This window comes from Parasteatoda tepidariorum, chromosome 6, assembly GCF_982258835.1.
Source record: "Parasteatoda tepidariorum strain Cologne lab strain chromosome 6, Ptep-v5.0, whole genome shotgun sequence".
Classification (NCBI taxonomy): Eukaryota; Metazoa; Arthropoda; class Arachnida; order Araneae; family Theridiidae; genus Parasteatoda; species Parasteatoda tepidariorum.
The window spans coordinates 115128083-115144746 of record NC_141760.1 but is presented as its reverse complement, the minus strand read 5'-3'; the positions used below and the strand labels follow the sequence as shown (position 1 = coordinate 115144746).

At 28.6% G+C, this 16664-nt stretch overlaps 1 protein-coding gene across 1 annotated transcript in view; it reads right to left on the bottom strand.

Moving 5' to 3' along the window:
• LOC107441959 (putative lipid scramblase CLPTM1) overlaps positions 1-16664 on the bottom strand; it is a 58747-nt gene that overhangs the window by 25763 nt on the left and 16320 nt on the right. The window contains exons 5-6 of the mRNA XM_087166500.1: positions 907-992; positions 707-824 (exon numbers count right to left, since the gene is read on the bottom strand). Of these exons, the coding sequence (XP_087022626.1) occupies positions 707-824; positions 907-992 (204 nt within the window). The remainder of the gene's footprint in view (positions 1-706; positions 825-906; positions 993-16664) is intronic.

Below are 16664 nucleotides of genomic sequence, written 5' to 3'. Positions count from 1 at the left end.
TTTGAATAAAAACTAAGCACCTCTTTTCAGTTTTCATGCATTCAAAAAATATTCTGAAACTCTTTATCAAAAAAAAAAAAAAAAAAAAATATGGCAATGTTTCCATATCATGATTTGTCAGGCCAACTACAATCACCAAGGTGCCAAATAGATTTTAAACTTTAAATTTAAAAAAAAACATGTAGCTGTTTGTCTGGTGGTGGCTATGAGTTATACCTTTTGAGCTGGTCCCATTCTGTGATGTTTTGTTTTAGTTTCTCACGGGCCACTGCCCGGAAGTTGCCAAGTGATTATTCTGCCACAGATCATAATACGGAAATCTCCCCAAATATAATTAGGATATATATGCACCTATATGTTCATACATACATATGAACTTTCAATGGGAAGAATTTTTTTTTTTATTAGTGCGCAGATTCCAATATTATCAGGAGTCTGTCTAGATTTTTCTGAGAGGTACCTATTTTGCGAAAATTTAGACATAATTTGTAAAAACTAAAAATTATATTAAAAAATCAACACAAAAATATGGATTTTTTCATTTCTCACAGGATACAAAAATATAATTTTAAGAAAAAGTATTTTGCGAAAGTACTGCTTTCAGTACTCTTTAAAAACTCGATGTTAAATGGTTAGGCCTCAAAAACTGACATTTCAGAAGATAGATCCATGTAAAGTATGGAATAATTATAAAAATACTACATACATTCATCTAGAGGTGGTGGAACATGCCCTTGTACCCATGCTGTGTGGTCATCAATGATATTAATGGTCAGATTGGGATGCCAATGGGACAAGATCTCAAGAGGCGTTTCCTCAGCCTTCTGAAAGGATAAATAGACCACCATTTTTTAACAAAGGTCTTCTGAAATAATAATTTTTAAAGTGTATTTAAGTGACACTTACTTTTATATCTTCAGCACTGGCAGAAGTTTCCCCAGTCAATAAGTTATGAGTACGTCGATAACGAAGCTTTTTATATCTGTTCATTCCTGAAAAAAATTTATAAAATATATTTCTAATAAGAAATTTTTGCAGTAAAAATAATGAGCGAAATAAGAAATAGAACAGCTATAAAGATCTTGGTGGCAAAAACTTTCTGAAAATAGAAGAAAATTTTCCAATTTTGAAAGCTCCTTATATTCATTCCTGAAAAATTTATAACACTGTTGAATAAAATATATTTCTGATAAGAAATTTTAGCAGTAAAAATAATGAGTGAAATAAAAAATAATTAAAAAATAGAACAGCAAAATAAAGATCTTGGCTGCAAAAACTGCCTTTTAAGAAAATGCAGAAAAGAAATGAAAATTTCTGACAATAGAAGCAAATTTTGGATTTTTTAAATTGGCGTAAAATACACATCTTGACAGTTTAAAAAAAGTTCTAACAACAAAAATTAAAACATCTTACACTTATTTAGGTTAAACAAAGATGAAAACTGTTTCAACTATAAATATTTAAGAAATAAACTAGTAAGGAAAAATTATTTAAGCTAAATATTTTCCTCACTTTATTTTTCTAAGTTTTCTGTGTAAAGAACCCCCCCCCCCAAAAAAATATATATATTAAAGACTAATAGGCAGAAAATATTACTTAAAAAATATGTAAAGGCGACAAAAGGCAGTGAAATTTTATCCCTGTACTAATAAAGACACATGAAGGTAATAATTTCCACTCATCATTATGATTATTAAACAGCTGCCACATATCATTATGATTACAGGGGTCTGTCCAGACATTTTGTGAAAGGTCCATTTTTGTAAAATTGTGAAAAAATTCCTCGTAATTTGTGAATATTTAAATAAACGTTAAGTCACATTCTTTCAACCAGGGTTCTGCTTTTGTGAATTTGTGCAAATAGGGTCCTGTTATTGCAAAAAACTTTTTCAATAAGTTTTTAAATTGTTAAGACATACAAGATCATGCTCAACACTGTAAAATTATAATTAAAAAAATAAAATTTTCAAAAATAAACAGCAATTGATGCTACTAAATTAGAGGTGCAACATACAAATATTAGGTATTTAGCCTATACTGCTGAATGCAGGATATTCATTTTGGACGAATAAAGGAAGAAGTTCTTAAGAAGAAGACAAAACTTAGTTCGTTTACATCTGTCTCTCCTTCCTCCACCCCTTCCTGGGAAGGGTTTATTCGATTAAAAAAAACAATAATGAAGATAAACAAATTTGTGAAGGGTCCAATTAAAAGATAAATTATTTTGTGAAGGGTCCGTTTTTAAGATAAAATTTTTGCGAAGGGTCCGTTTTTATGAAAAGATATTTTGTGAAGGGTCCGTTAACGGACCCAAATTTCTTCTAAACAGACCCCTGAATTATTTTCCCTGTACTTTCGCACAAACAGAGTTACATTTGATAAGATTTTAAACATGAATGATGAAATTAAGAGAGTTATAAAATATAGTTGAACCTGTATATCTCAAACCTCTTTATCTCGAAAACCTCTATATCTCAAAGTTTCTCAAATTTCCTACGTTTACTGTCTGAAATCAATGTATTTTCCATGTTTATGTCGAATTTTTTTCTTTCAACCCTTCAAACCCTTCATTTCTTGAATTTCTATTAATACAGCACAAATGTCAAAAATTTTCTTTCACTTGCAGCAGACAGAGATTAATTTCGTGAGCCCACAGGGATGAACAGGTTGGTCTTGGAATTTTAATCACCATCACTGCACTTCCCTTACAATGATTCTGGCAGTAAGTGATAGGTTAATGATGACCAGCAGGGGCGAACTTTTCAACACAGAAAAGAAAGCTAAGAATAGAAATTCACTTCCATCTCAAAATTGCAATCAAAGGATAATTAAGAGTTTTAAAGTGAACTATAGGAAACCATTGGCAAGCATTGTAGATGAATTCGATGAAAAAGTTCCCTTCCAAAAATAAAGATGTTAGATGCTATCAGAATTACTGTCTTGCATGGAGAAAAGGGTTTAAAAACTATCCAAAATGGTTTTAAAAACCTGGTTTCAAGAATAGCTGTGAAGATGGTGAACAAGAGGTTGAAGGCATCAGTAAAGAAGAAACTGTTGACGCTGAAAAGGCAGTGCCAGATTTGATAGAATGGAATGCAATAAAATCTGGATTTAATGTTGACATTGATTTTGAAGATTTTCACAAGTGGACAACTGCCTGGCAACATGCGGAACATAGACAGATGCGGAAATCATAGATAATGCCAAAGGAATATCAGATGAAGAGGAAGAAACTGAAGATTATATAGATAAACCAAAAGTGGATGCAAAAGAGGTAGAAAAAGCTGTAGAATTCTTATAAACTATTCTTGAATCCCAGGAAAATGTTGGCTACGAGGGATCTGTGCTCTTTCTCACCTTAAAAGAATAATCGAAACAAAAAAGGTTATACCTTAAAGATTTTTGAAAAATTATTTTCAGTGTTAAAGGTATGTTAAAAAAATTTTTATGTACATAGATGTATGTGGTTTAATTCATTTAAATAAATTCCTATTCTTTTTTACAAAAAACAATTAAAGCACTTTTAATAGAATTTCTTAATTAAATGTGATTTTTTAAAGTACCTGCATAACTCAAAACCACTTTATCTCACATTTTTCGCCTTTCCCGCGAGATTCGAGACAAACGGGTTCGACCGTAACATGTTTCTCAAAAGTAGTGTTAAAAACAAAAGCTTTAGCTGGAAAGCTATAAAAGTTTAGTTGTAACATTTCAGCAAGCAGCATTTATAAAAAACTAACCACTTTTGGAGATCCGCTTGGTCACCTTTCAAAATCATCTTGTACAACATATAAACTTTAATGTTCGCCAAGCACAACACAACTGCCTTTAAATATTCTTTAGCCCTTCCTTAATCTTAGTTAAAAAGAATATATCAACCAAATTTTTTCACTGACTAGCCGTGGCCCACTAAATTTTCACAACTTTTAAGAGATGTCTGCGATACACTATCCTGTCAAAAGTACCCGGACAACCAGTGGTATGGATTTAGAGAACATAGTAACCCCTTTCCTAATTATACCGAGTTAACTCGGGTATGTATATATTGCAACTATTTATTATCCCGGGAAAACTCGGGCATAGCAGAACTTGCCAGTATGTTTTGTTTTTATTACATTTTTACTCGGCCAGAAGAAAATAATTAATAATATTGCTGAAATATATATACATATATTGGAAGCAGGGCCAGGATAGCCTGGCTGATAAGGCACTGGACCCATGTTCAAGAGTTCGATCCCCGCCGGTCGAAGTCTCCCCGTGTAGTAAATGGCGACTGATGCACGTTAAATCTGTTGAGCCGTTAAGTCCTCCATGTTCCCATAACAAATTAATACCTCTGGGGGTACTGATCCAGAAGTTTCCTTGACTTCTGGATTGGTTCAAAATGACAAGGCTACGGAGTTGAACATTAGTACAGAGCTAATTCTAGGCGGGGTTTGTGGGGCGCTCCGCCCCGTATGCCCTTTTGATGAGAAATTTCCGCCCTGTTGCCCTTTACTCCTTTCATCCCGCCCTGATATAATAAAATGCGCCCTGGGATGCCCTCTCTGGAAAGATCCCACCAATTAGTCTTTCCTGCAAGAAAGAATTTTTTTGTTCTGTCCCCCTCACACTTTTCTTGAAATCAACTTGTCCTTCTAGCTCAAAAACTATGAGTAAATAGGATTCCACGAAGCGCTCCCCCCCCCTCCTTACTATTTCCTCTTGAAGTTAGTAGTTGAAATAAGAGATCTTCCGAGAAGTTCCTTCTGTCAGGGAATGCAACCCCTCCTGCAGCTGTGTGGATTCGTATTTCTCCTTCTGGAAAAATCTCTTTTTCTTAGGACTGGAAGTATTGCTTATTTTAAGAAACCATACGGCAATGGTGAAGGTCAGTTGGTCAGTAGGCCTGCCAAGAGTTTTCTTGGAAAGAATCTTTTAAGGGAAGAAATCCTACTCACAAAGCCTGTAGACTAGTTTAGGGGTCGGACTAGGTCATTGAAAGAATTGATACATTCTGATTTATCTTCCGCCCTGCACCTCTCTCCCTACTCTACTTTATTCTTTTGAAGGAGGAAAGAAATTTTTACTTTCTGTTTCAAAAGTGGAGGGACTTAGACAATTAACTAACGAAATAAAAAAAAGCTTTTGTATCCAAAAGAAAACAAAAAAATATTAATTTTTTAATGAACTTTTTTTATACAATGACACAACAAAGTTCTTACGATAATAATGAATAATAAAGGCATTTCTGCTTTACTGTGCAGGCCACGACCCGATTGTCCCTCGCAGTTATCACATTTCTTAACAATCTTTCGTAAGGAAGTGCTTATCAGGTGCTGCGTTTGAAGGAGAAAAAAGGACAGAAAAACAAAGATAATTGTGGTCCGGGAAAAAGTCGGAATTACCGGATTTTTCGTTAATCACGATCCGGAGTTTTAAGGTCCAAAAGTTTATGGTTATGTTTCATTAAAGGTTTTTTTAAGAATTTATATTGGCAAACTACAATTTTTATTCCATTTTTTTTATTTATTTCTCTTAAATATTTTTTCCAGTAATTTCTCATTACGTTGGCAAGCTGCCAGCAGTATAAACAGATCATCTTTATTTTTTTATTTTTTTTACTCTATATCGCTTAGCACTAACTTTCTCGTTTTCATTAAAATTTGTTCGAGCAGTCTATTATTTTATTTTTTTTTATTAATTTGTTTATTCATACTATTAATAGTGCGTGCAAAAGTATAACTGTGCCTCATAAGGGTTGAATCAAACGTACAATTTATTTGTAGATGAAGCATACTTAATTCATTAAACGTTTTATCATTATTTATTTTCTTATTTATTATTTTGTTCGACTGTTAATCCTAATTGATACTAAAGAAGCTAATTTTAAGAGGAAACTTTTCCCTACATTTAGAATTTTTAACTCATTAACAGTTCAATAGGAGGTTTTTATTTCGACGCTGACGCTATCACAAGTGCTCCGATAATCGATGGCGATGACTCAGTGACATCCAGACATTACGAATGATGTAATTATTTCGGTAAATTTAAATCCGAAACTTTTCTTTATCATTTAATATTATTAAATTTATTTATAGCTGTGTGCTTGTACCTCAAAAATATTGAAAAATAAAATTCATTTGATGATACAACATGTCTTATTTGCAAATTTATTTCTTTATTTTTTCTGAATGATCACAATGTAGCTTCAATTCGACAGCGCACTTGTTTTCCTAACTACCTGTTTATAATTTTAAACAAAATAAGCTAATACAACTTAATCCTGGATATTGCACACAAACATGAATTTATTTTTTAACGCAATGTATTTATTTTATTTTAGAAGCATCTTTGAACAGCCGATCCAATTTTGGGTTTACGGCTACCTATGTTTAACTTCGTAGCCATGTAATTTTGAACCCGATCCAGAAGACAAGGGTACTCATGGATCGAGAATTGAGAGCAATTTTCCTTCTGGGTGGACGTTTTGATGGAATAGGTGATAGAGGTGAACCTTTCAATGAGGTGAACCGGGTTCGAATCCCGGCAATGGCTGGTAATAGAAATCCGCATCCGGCTTGCGCCGACTACGGTGCTGACGTGAAATATCCTCAGTGGTAGACGGATCTTGGGTTAAAGTTCCCTTGCCATCAGGCTAACCGTGGGAAGTTTTCGTTGTCTTCCTCCCAATGTAACGCAAATGCGGGGTAGTTCCATCAAAAAGTCCTCCACGAAGGCAAAATTTCTCCCAATACTTAATACAGAAGTTCCCTTGTCTTCTGGATGAGGTTCAAAATTACAAGACTACGGAGATGAACATTAGGAGCCTTAAACCCAAAATCGGGTCAGCAGCTCACAATTACCACAACGATCGCTGCTACGATGCATCGTTAATATTGTAAATTGAATTTATTTGTATATAATAAGCAAATTTTTAGTTCGATTCTTTTTAAAACCTAAAATGTTCATTTAAATACAATAAAAAGTGCTGCGCTCACAATTTTTTTTTTGATTAAATTTTATTTATTTACATTATAATAATTTGTAATTGCTTTAATCCTTATATTTTTTTTCTTTTAATGGCAGGGTGCATACGCACCGGGAATTTTCGAAGAAATTATATTAAAAAAAAAAAAGTCATGGAATTGTTATTGAAAAAAACTTGTACGTTTTTGAAAACGTAATTTGTGAGATTTCACTTTTCCGTTTTCAATACCGTAATACCCTTGCAATTTAGAAGATTTTTTTTTTTTTAAAAAAAAGGAGAAGAACATTTTTATTTTTTTTTTTCTGACCGACCGTTATTAGGTGCAAGATTCTTCTATTATTTTTAAGCGTTTTTAGAGTGAGTGAAGTCAGAAAAACTCAAAAATTCTGCTCTGAGAGTTTTAATATATGTTAGGTGTTTTAATATCTAGTAATGTTTCTCAATTTTCGCTATCCTTCATTTATATGATAATTTATTTTTTCATTATTTCAGATAAAACATTAATTAGGACGAACGAAATTTATTTTTCTCATCGGCTTTGTTTGTGAGCTTTCAAATAAAGAACTTTTTTGAATTTAATAAATTTTGATTCCTCAGAGGCGCGGTATCATTAGCAAGTTGCGCATGTCACACCTGCTCTTCTTTTAAGTTTGATACTTCCATATAGAAATAAAAACAGAATATTGTTTATTAATAAACGCCGACAATGATTTATTACTAAAGACTAACGATTATTTTATAAAGCAGGGTTTAGCTTTCTCTTTTTACAAAAACTTTTATTTCCTCTGCGTCTCCGTTCAAAACTTTGTACTCAATGAATTAGTTAATTGCTCATGGACTTTAAGATAAAGTTTTTATTTTTAATTAATTTAATTTAATTTTATCATGGACTTTTGGGATTTAATGTTTATGGTAGGGCTTCTTTTAACTATCGTTTCCGTTTGGTAATTTTTAAGTGCCATTATTATTTAATTTTATTAATAAATTTTCTTGCATTTTATCTTTTATTTAAAAAAAACAACTTATAATTAGGTTTGAAGCACATTGCGTTCATTAACATTGCATTGCATGCAATTTTATTTTACATTAGTCAATTTGGTGAATTTATTAAATTTTTAGTTTTTTATAATTCCGTTTTATTTAATTTATTAAAATTAGTTTATATTTCAGAAACTGCGATAATTTTTCCGGTCAGGTTTAGTTTATTTTTATTGATTATTCTTTCAATAACAGAAAACGAAACGTTTCGTCGAAAATTAATTCAGCATTTTTAATATCTTTGTGTAGAAGCACTGCTGTATTCGGGAATCATATTTATCCCTTAGTTTCGCACGCTTTTTTTAATTATGTCGTGGTGGAGGCCAAACTTGTTACTAAATTTTATTTTTAGTACTTAAGAGTGCTAAGAAACATTTGTTTCTGATGAAATTAATTAAATTAAGATTGAATATCGAATTTCAAAGCGCATTAGTTTTATTATAATGTAAAAAACTGTAGAGAAATTGAGTTGGCTTGAGCTTTTCTGTTTGAAATAATTGAGCTCAGTTTAAATTATGGCTGCTCGTTCAGTTTACAATGAATAAGCTATGATTTATTCTTAGCCAAATAAATAAAAATGACGGAAAAACGATTAATATTGAACTTTTTGAGATTCTAATCATTAAATAAGAAGAAAACTTTAAAAATAAGTTAAAATTTCATATAACTTAACAATTTTTGTCCAACTTACATTTCGCTTTTAGGTGGGCGGACCCCTGTTCCCTAATTAGTGTGGAGGAGACCTAAAGGTGCCCAGCCTCTTATACTCTAGGCCAATGAACCAGTAGGTATCCATGGCAGTAAAGGAAAGAAAATTTCTGACTGGTCGGGTTATTTTAAAAATTGACAATGATATCATCCGTTCACAGTATATAAGGTCCCAATCACATTCAACAGTGTTCATTATAATTTTGGTTGAACTAGTTTACATTTCAATAACGTCTCGAATTCAGTTTTAAGTGCGATTTTCAGTTTTCGTTAGTTTTTTGATTGGTGCTCAAACCAAGCTCGTACGACTTTAATTACCTTTCATATTTCACGACTTCCATGTTCTAAAATGCCATCCAAGAACAGGAGGAAGAGAGAAAACGATCGCCTGCTTCATCAAGAGGGAGCGAAATGCATGAAGTTGACTACTTTTTTTGGAAAAAATGTAAGTTTGTTTTATTCTCTAAGTATAATTTATAAATAGATTTAATTTTATTTTCTTAAAAAGTAGTTCTTATTAAATTGTGATTTAAAACATAGTGCAATGATTTACAGTGCTTACTTATATGAACTAAAGGCATCTTTCTATGCATATCACAACCTTAAAAATGTTTTCAAAATTAAGAATAATAATTTTTTAGGCATAATATAATTCTCACTACAATATTAATTTTTGAAATACCAAAATTTGTTTGTTGCTTAATACAAATCAATAGTAGAAGTATAATTTTTTAATTTTTCTTTTTTGAATTTTAAATACTATTATCGAAATATTTTAATGAATATGAATAAATTATAAAAATTGTTTTTTAAAATTTCAATAAGGATTTTGAAAATTTAATTTCAATCAAAAATGAAGTATCATTTTTTAATTTTCCTTTTTTCAATTTTAAATATTACTGAAAAATTTTGTTATTTTAGTTACAATGAATAAATTATAAAAAAAAATTTTGAAAATTATCTTAGTGTGGATTTTAAAATTTTAGTTTCAATCAAAAATGAAGTATCATTTTTTAATTTTCCTTTTTTCAATTTTAAATACTATTATTGAAATATTTTAATGACAATGAATAGGTTATAAAATTTTTTTTTTTAAATTTCAATGTGGATTTTAAACTTTTAATTTCAATCGAAAATAAAGTACTATTTTTTAATTTTTCTTTTCGCAATTTTAAATATTATTGAAAAATCTTGTTATTTTAGTTACAGTGAATAAATTATAAAAATTGTTTTTTAAAATTATTTTAATGTGGATTTTAAAATTTTTTAATTTCAATCAAAAATGCATGATTTTTTAATTTTTCTTTTTTCAGTTTTAAATACTATTATTGAAATATTTTAATGACAAAGACAATGAATAGATTATAAAAATTGTTTTTTAAAATTTCAATGAGGATTTTAAAATTTTAATTTCAATCGAAAATAAAGTACTATTTTTTAATTTTTCTTTTCTCAATTTTAAATATTATTGAAAAATTTTGTTATTTTAGTTACAGTGAATAAATTATAAAAATTGTTTTTTAAAATTATTTTAATCTGGATTTTAAAATTTTTTAATTTCAATCAAAAATGCATGATTTTTTAATTTTTCTTTTTTCAGTTTTAAATACTATTATTGAAATATTTTAATGACAAAGACAATGAATAGATTATAAAAATTGTTGTTTAAAATTTCAATGAGGATTTTAAAATTTTAATTTCAATCGAAAATAAAGTACTATTTTTTAATTTTTCTTTTCTCAATTTTAAATATTATTGAAAAATTTTGTTATTTTAGTTACAGTGAATATATTATGAAAATTGTTTTTTAAAATTATTTTAATGTGGATTTTAAAATTTTTTAATTTCAATCAAAAATGCATGATTTTTTAATTTTTCTTTTTTCAGTTTTAAATACTATTATTGAAATATTTTAATGACAAAGACAATGAATAGATTATCAAAATTGTTGCTTAAAATTTCAATGAGGATTTTAAAATTTTAATTTCAATCGAAAATAAAGTACTATTTTTTAATTTTTCTTTTCTCAATTTTAAATATTATTGAAAAATTTTGTTATTTTAGTTACAGTGAATAAATTATAAAAATTGTTTTTTAAAATTATTTTAATGTGGATTTTAAAATTTTTAATTTCAATCAAAAATGCATGATTTTTTCTTTTTTCGTTTTAAATACTATTATTGAAATATTTTAATGACAAAGACAATGAATAGATTATAAAAATTGTTTTTTAAAATTTCAATGTGGGTTTTATAATTTCAATCAAAAATGAAGTATCATTTTTTAATTTTCCTTTTCTCAATTTTAGATATTATTATTGAAATATTTTAATGACAATGAATAGATTATAAAAATTGTTTTTTAAAATTATTTTAATGTGGATTTTAAAATTTTTAATTTCAATCAAAAATGCATGATTTTTTCTTTTTTCAGTTTTAAATACTATTATTGAAATATTTTAATGACAAAGACAATGAATAGATTATAAAAATTGTTTTTTAAAATTTCAATGTGGGTTTTATAACTTTAATTTCAATCAAAAATGAAGTATCATTTTTTAATTTTCCTTTTCTCAATTTTAGATATTATTATTGAAATATTTTAATGACAATGAATAGATTATAAAAATTGTTTTTTAAAATTTCAATGTGGATTTTAAAACTTTAATTTCAATCAAAGATGAAGTATCATTTTTTAATTTTCCTTTTCTCAATTTTAAATACTATTATTGAAATATTTTAATGACAAAGACAATGAATAGATTATAAGAATTGTTTTTTAAAATTTCAATATGGATTTTAATATTTTAGTTTCAATCAAAAATGAAGTATCATTTTTTAATTTTCCTTTTCTCAACTTTAGATATTATTGAAAAATTTTGTTATTTTAGTTATAATGAATAAATTATAAAAATTGTTTTTTAAAATAATTTTAATGTGGATTTTAAAATTTTAATTTCTTGAAAATCATTTAATGAAGTACATCGATGTAAAAAGATCTGGAGAACAGAATTTTCATTAAAATCTCTCCATTTAAAATTTTTATCCTTCAGAATCCTAATAAACGAATGCAATATAAAAATAAGCTTATCTGATGTCACTTACTCAGTAAAAAAGTCTAATGCAAAATAAAATTTAAAAAAATATTTACTATATTTTGCCTTTAATTAATTTTGGATAAATTGGGTGCAAAAATATTTCAATTCGCTTAAGAAGTTCACGATATACTGTGAAATATGCAAAAAGTAAAATTAACATTAAGAAGTACTTATACTTTAAGTACAGTTTAATAAATATTTTTAAATTTGCTTTGTATATATTTGTTACGTTTTATCTCTGTTAAGTAATAACTATTTATTGAATGAAAGGAGTCCCAATGTAATAATGGTTTCAATTTATCCTATGCTCAGCTTCTTTTTTAAAGGTCAATAATATTCGTTCGTCTCAATGCGTCGGAACACTGGCTTATGTTGCTGGTGTAAAAAGCTCGCTGTGTTACAGGCAAAGATCCTTGCCCTTGATTTTGTTAGTTTCCATTTTCTTTTAATTTTTTAAAAAGTTTTTTATGCATGTAAGTAGTGCTTTTTTTTTTTTTTTTTTTGAATATAATTATTATTTTTAAGCATATAAATCTTTAGTTGTTTTTAGTTTCAAAAGTCCTTTTTATTAAAAAAATAAATAAATTAATTAAACAAAACATTTGTTTTTATTTTTATTGTTGAATTCAGCCATTAGCTAATACAGTTTTAATATTTTAATTAAATAACATAAAAGGGCTAGTGATGTTTCAAAAGCCTGTTTTTTCCCGCCAAATTTATTTTATATTAGAGATTTTTCTTACCAATCTTTTTATACTTTTAAAAAATTTCTAACAATACATATATAAAAAATATTTTGAGGAAATTTTATTATAAAAATTTTTTTAATAAATAAAATTAAAACAAAGCTTATGCTTGTTTATACTTTTAGAATTTGGAAAAATTATGCTTTGTTATTAATATTCTGAAAGCATTTTCCTTTAATAAACATTTTCTTTTTTCATATATTTATTTCTTTTATCTATTTCAGACTGTTTAAATATCTCTGAGTGCGTAGTTTAGATTTAAAAGGGAAAAAAACATTCGAGCCTATGTTAGGTCGTGATTTCTATCAGATGATAGAAATTACATTCAATTACAATTACTTCTTACATTGTCCAGCCCTGACCTTAATTTTGGGTACTTACCGAAGGCAGATTTAAAACACTTTAACCATTATGTAATAGATATTTACCTGACTTACATTTTCCGTTTTTAGTGTAATAAAAATTAACTATTTTACCTCTTTTAAATTCACCTGAAGAATGTAGTTTTTAAAATTTTTATTGAATCTAATTTTTTTTCTGTTACTTGTATATGTCAGAAAGTGCTTAAAATTTTAATTAATGCTACATTTCATTTGGTGTTAAATTCTACGAGTAAGAAGCAAAACACAATTTAAACTTGTATCATTATTTAGTGCAGAGTTTTAACTGAAATTCAAGTGTTCGTGATATTTGAAAATTAATTGAATAAATTGATAACGTTGTGATCTGGAAATATTTGATATTTTTATGATCAGACTAAGAGAGATTATATAAAGGTTTAAGTGCTCTAGCTAGTCTAAAAATTTTAGAAATTTTGATTATGAAATTCTGTCGTCAAAGACGCAAAAGTTAGTAAAAACATATTAAAAATTATAAATAGTTTTGCAGTTTAAAAGTGAAATCAGGAGGTGCCATTTAATTATAGAGATTTTTATTAACTTGTCTTTCTCTTACCTTGTACTATTGCAATAAAACCAGTTTCAAAACATCATACAATTTAAAATTAACATAATTAACAAAATAAAATTAACATAATTAACAATTTAAGAAAAACATAATAAATTGACATAATTTAAATGAACACATGTTAAACTTTCGTCTTTATTAATCTATGTGATGAGAGTATGAAACTTTTTACTGTGCTGCATTGATTTTATTTATTATTACCTTTGTAGTCTAGAATTCGAAAAAAAATCAATATCTTATGCTAAATAAGAATAATTTTACTCTGTAGGACTCGAACAATAACAAGCTGGGGGATCCATTGCTACATCCACCAAAAATTGCTGAAGGTGCAGGTAGCCTTTCAAAATCTGATAGTGTAGAATTTGTGGCTCCAAATATTGAAGTAGCAGGCTGCTCTTCATTGCCTGGTGATACTTTCAGCCCAGTTAATGAAGTAGGTGAAGAAATTTCTTCAATTGATTCTACCCAAAAAACAGTTGATGTGGAACCCAACTTGGAGACAACAAGTGCATCAAGTAAACATAAAACTGTATTTGATCAAACTTGGTTGCAAAAATTTCAATGGCTGCAACATTGCAGAACAGATGATGGTAGGGAAATTCTATTATGTAAACTGTGCATAAAACACAAGCAAAACTCTAGCTCTCCATGGGTGGAGAAGGGTTGTGTAAGCATCCGCTTAGACAAAATTAGGGCCCATGAAAAATCATTGGCACATCTTGAGGCAATAGCCACTGAAACCAATGCTAAAGGCAATAACTTAAACGATTCAACAGCGAATGAAGACACAAAAACTTTTAAGGCTGTGACTGCAGCGATGAAGTGCCTTAATTTTTTAATTAAGCATAACTTGCCGCACACTACTTTTTTTGAGCACTTCATAAACTTTTGTATCGATGATCTGGACTGCACAATTTTAAAACCCTTAAAGAAAGCGAAAAATGCTGTATACACCAGTTATACAGCTGTGAATGAGCTGTTAGAATGCATGGCCAGCGTTAAGGAGGAGGAAATTTTAACTGACATCAACAGTAGCCCTTTCTTTTCTATGGCTATAGATGAAACGTCCGACATTAATAATAAAAAGCACATGGGTGTAGTCGTCAAATACATGAAAGATGGAGACGCAAAACACTCTTTTGTAAGAGACTGTAGTCTGCCAGATGGAAAGGCAGACACAATTTTATCGGCCTTATCCGAGGTTGTCAATGACTGTGGTTCGATACATAAGATGTCCGCATTCGTAAGCGACGGAGCCAGTGCTATGGTAGGAAAAAAAGAGGGAGTAGTCACAAAATTAAAAAAAGAGAACAACAAAATAATATCTGTAAACTGTATGAACCACAGATTGGCATTGGCAACCAAAGATAGCTTTGAGTGCCTTAAAAGATTCATTAAAGTGGACGAAATTCTAAACAGCACTTACAAATATTATAAAAGCAGTTCAGCTAGAACGACTAGCTTGAGAAATGCTCAAAATTTATTTAATGTAGAGAATAGAGGTACAACAATTAAAAGAGTGGGCTTCACTAGATGGTTATCCCACAATGAAGCAGTAAATTCCGTTCGCAAGAACTATGAAGCCATATTGGTTGATTTAGAAAACGCTGCAGTGAATGACTCTTCAAAACAGCTTTCCGGACCAACTGCCAGCGGTTTGCTGAAACAATTTCAGAATTATGATTTTTTTAAAGCAATTCACTTCCTATGTGATGTGTTATCCTCGGTCACACATCTCAATTTAAGCTTGCAACAAGAGAACATTGACATAGGGTTGATAGAACCTAAAGTGAGAAACACTTTAGCTGAATTGGAGAGACTTAAAAAGAAACCCGGTGGGACATTTTGCAAAAAGTTAGAGGAACGTGCTCGACTCCTCAAGATAATTGCACCAATCGGACCGAGCGATGGTGCGTTTGAAAAAGACGCAAAGGAGTTTTTAGATCTTCTCATTAAAAACATATCAGAAAGGTTGGAAAATCAGCAAGTGATTTCGCACTTGAGTATATTTAATTTAACGAGATTTGTAGACGGAATGTCAATTGAGTTGTATGGCAATTCAGAGATAATTGAACTTGCTGATTATTTTGAGTTTGATGAAGAATTGTTGTGTGAAGAATGGAGTGATTTTAAAAATCTTTATCTTTCCATGTCAAGTATTCCAAACAGTGCTCTTTGTATAAAAAAACTAAACTCAATAATGCATGAAACAAATAGCTCCAGTAGATTTCCGTTAATCACCCAATTAGTCACAATAGCAAATATTTTACCCGTTTCTAACGCAGAAGTAGAAAGAGTGTTTTCACAACTTAAATTAATTCTAACAGATAAAAGAAATTCTCTAAAATTTGAAAATATTAATAGATTGATGATATTAAAGTTAAATAGTGAGTGTAATTTTGTTGCTGCCGTAAAGAAATGGAAAGAAATGAAGAAGAGACGGTTATTTTCATAAATGATATTTATTTTAATATTTTTAATTAGTTATTTAAATATTTTTCTTAAAAATAACCAAACCTAGTTTTTCTTATAAAAATATTTTTAATAATTTTAATTCAATTTAATAAAACCAGATAAAAAATATAAAATTCGCTTTCTTTTTTTTATTTTGAACTTCACACTACAAAATATCACTAAAATATGTTCATTTGAGCAGATCATCATTAAATCCATGTTCTGATAGTTTTTTTTAATTGGTTCAATGTAATTATTGGAGAACTTTGCATTTTATTTTAACAATATGCTTACTATATAATTAAAAGCATAAATTATAGAAAGACACGCTTTATTGAATTTTGTATGTTATTCAATAGTTTAATTCAAAAAATGTTTTTTAATTTGTATGGTATTAAAAAGTTTTTTTATGAAAATATCTTAAATAATTTAAATTCTTATTTCTTGCATAAATTTTTAATTTAATATAATCAGATGAAGAAAAAAAAAGGAAATTTTCGACTTTTTTTCAATCTTGAACTTTATTACAAAATGTGACTATAAAATATGTAAATTTAAGCAGATTTTAGTTTTAGGCTTACCTGAAAAATGGTGGAAATAAGAATCGACCATCATTAAATACATGTTTTGATAGTTTCTTAAATTGGTTTAATAATAATATTGAAGGAGAACTGAGTTTATTAAA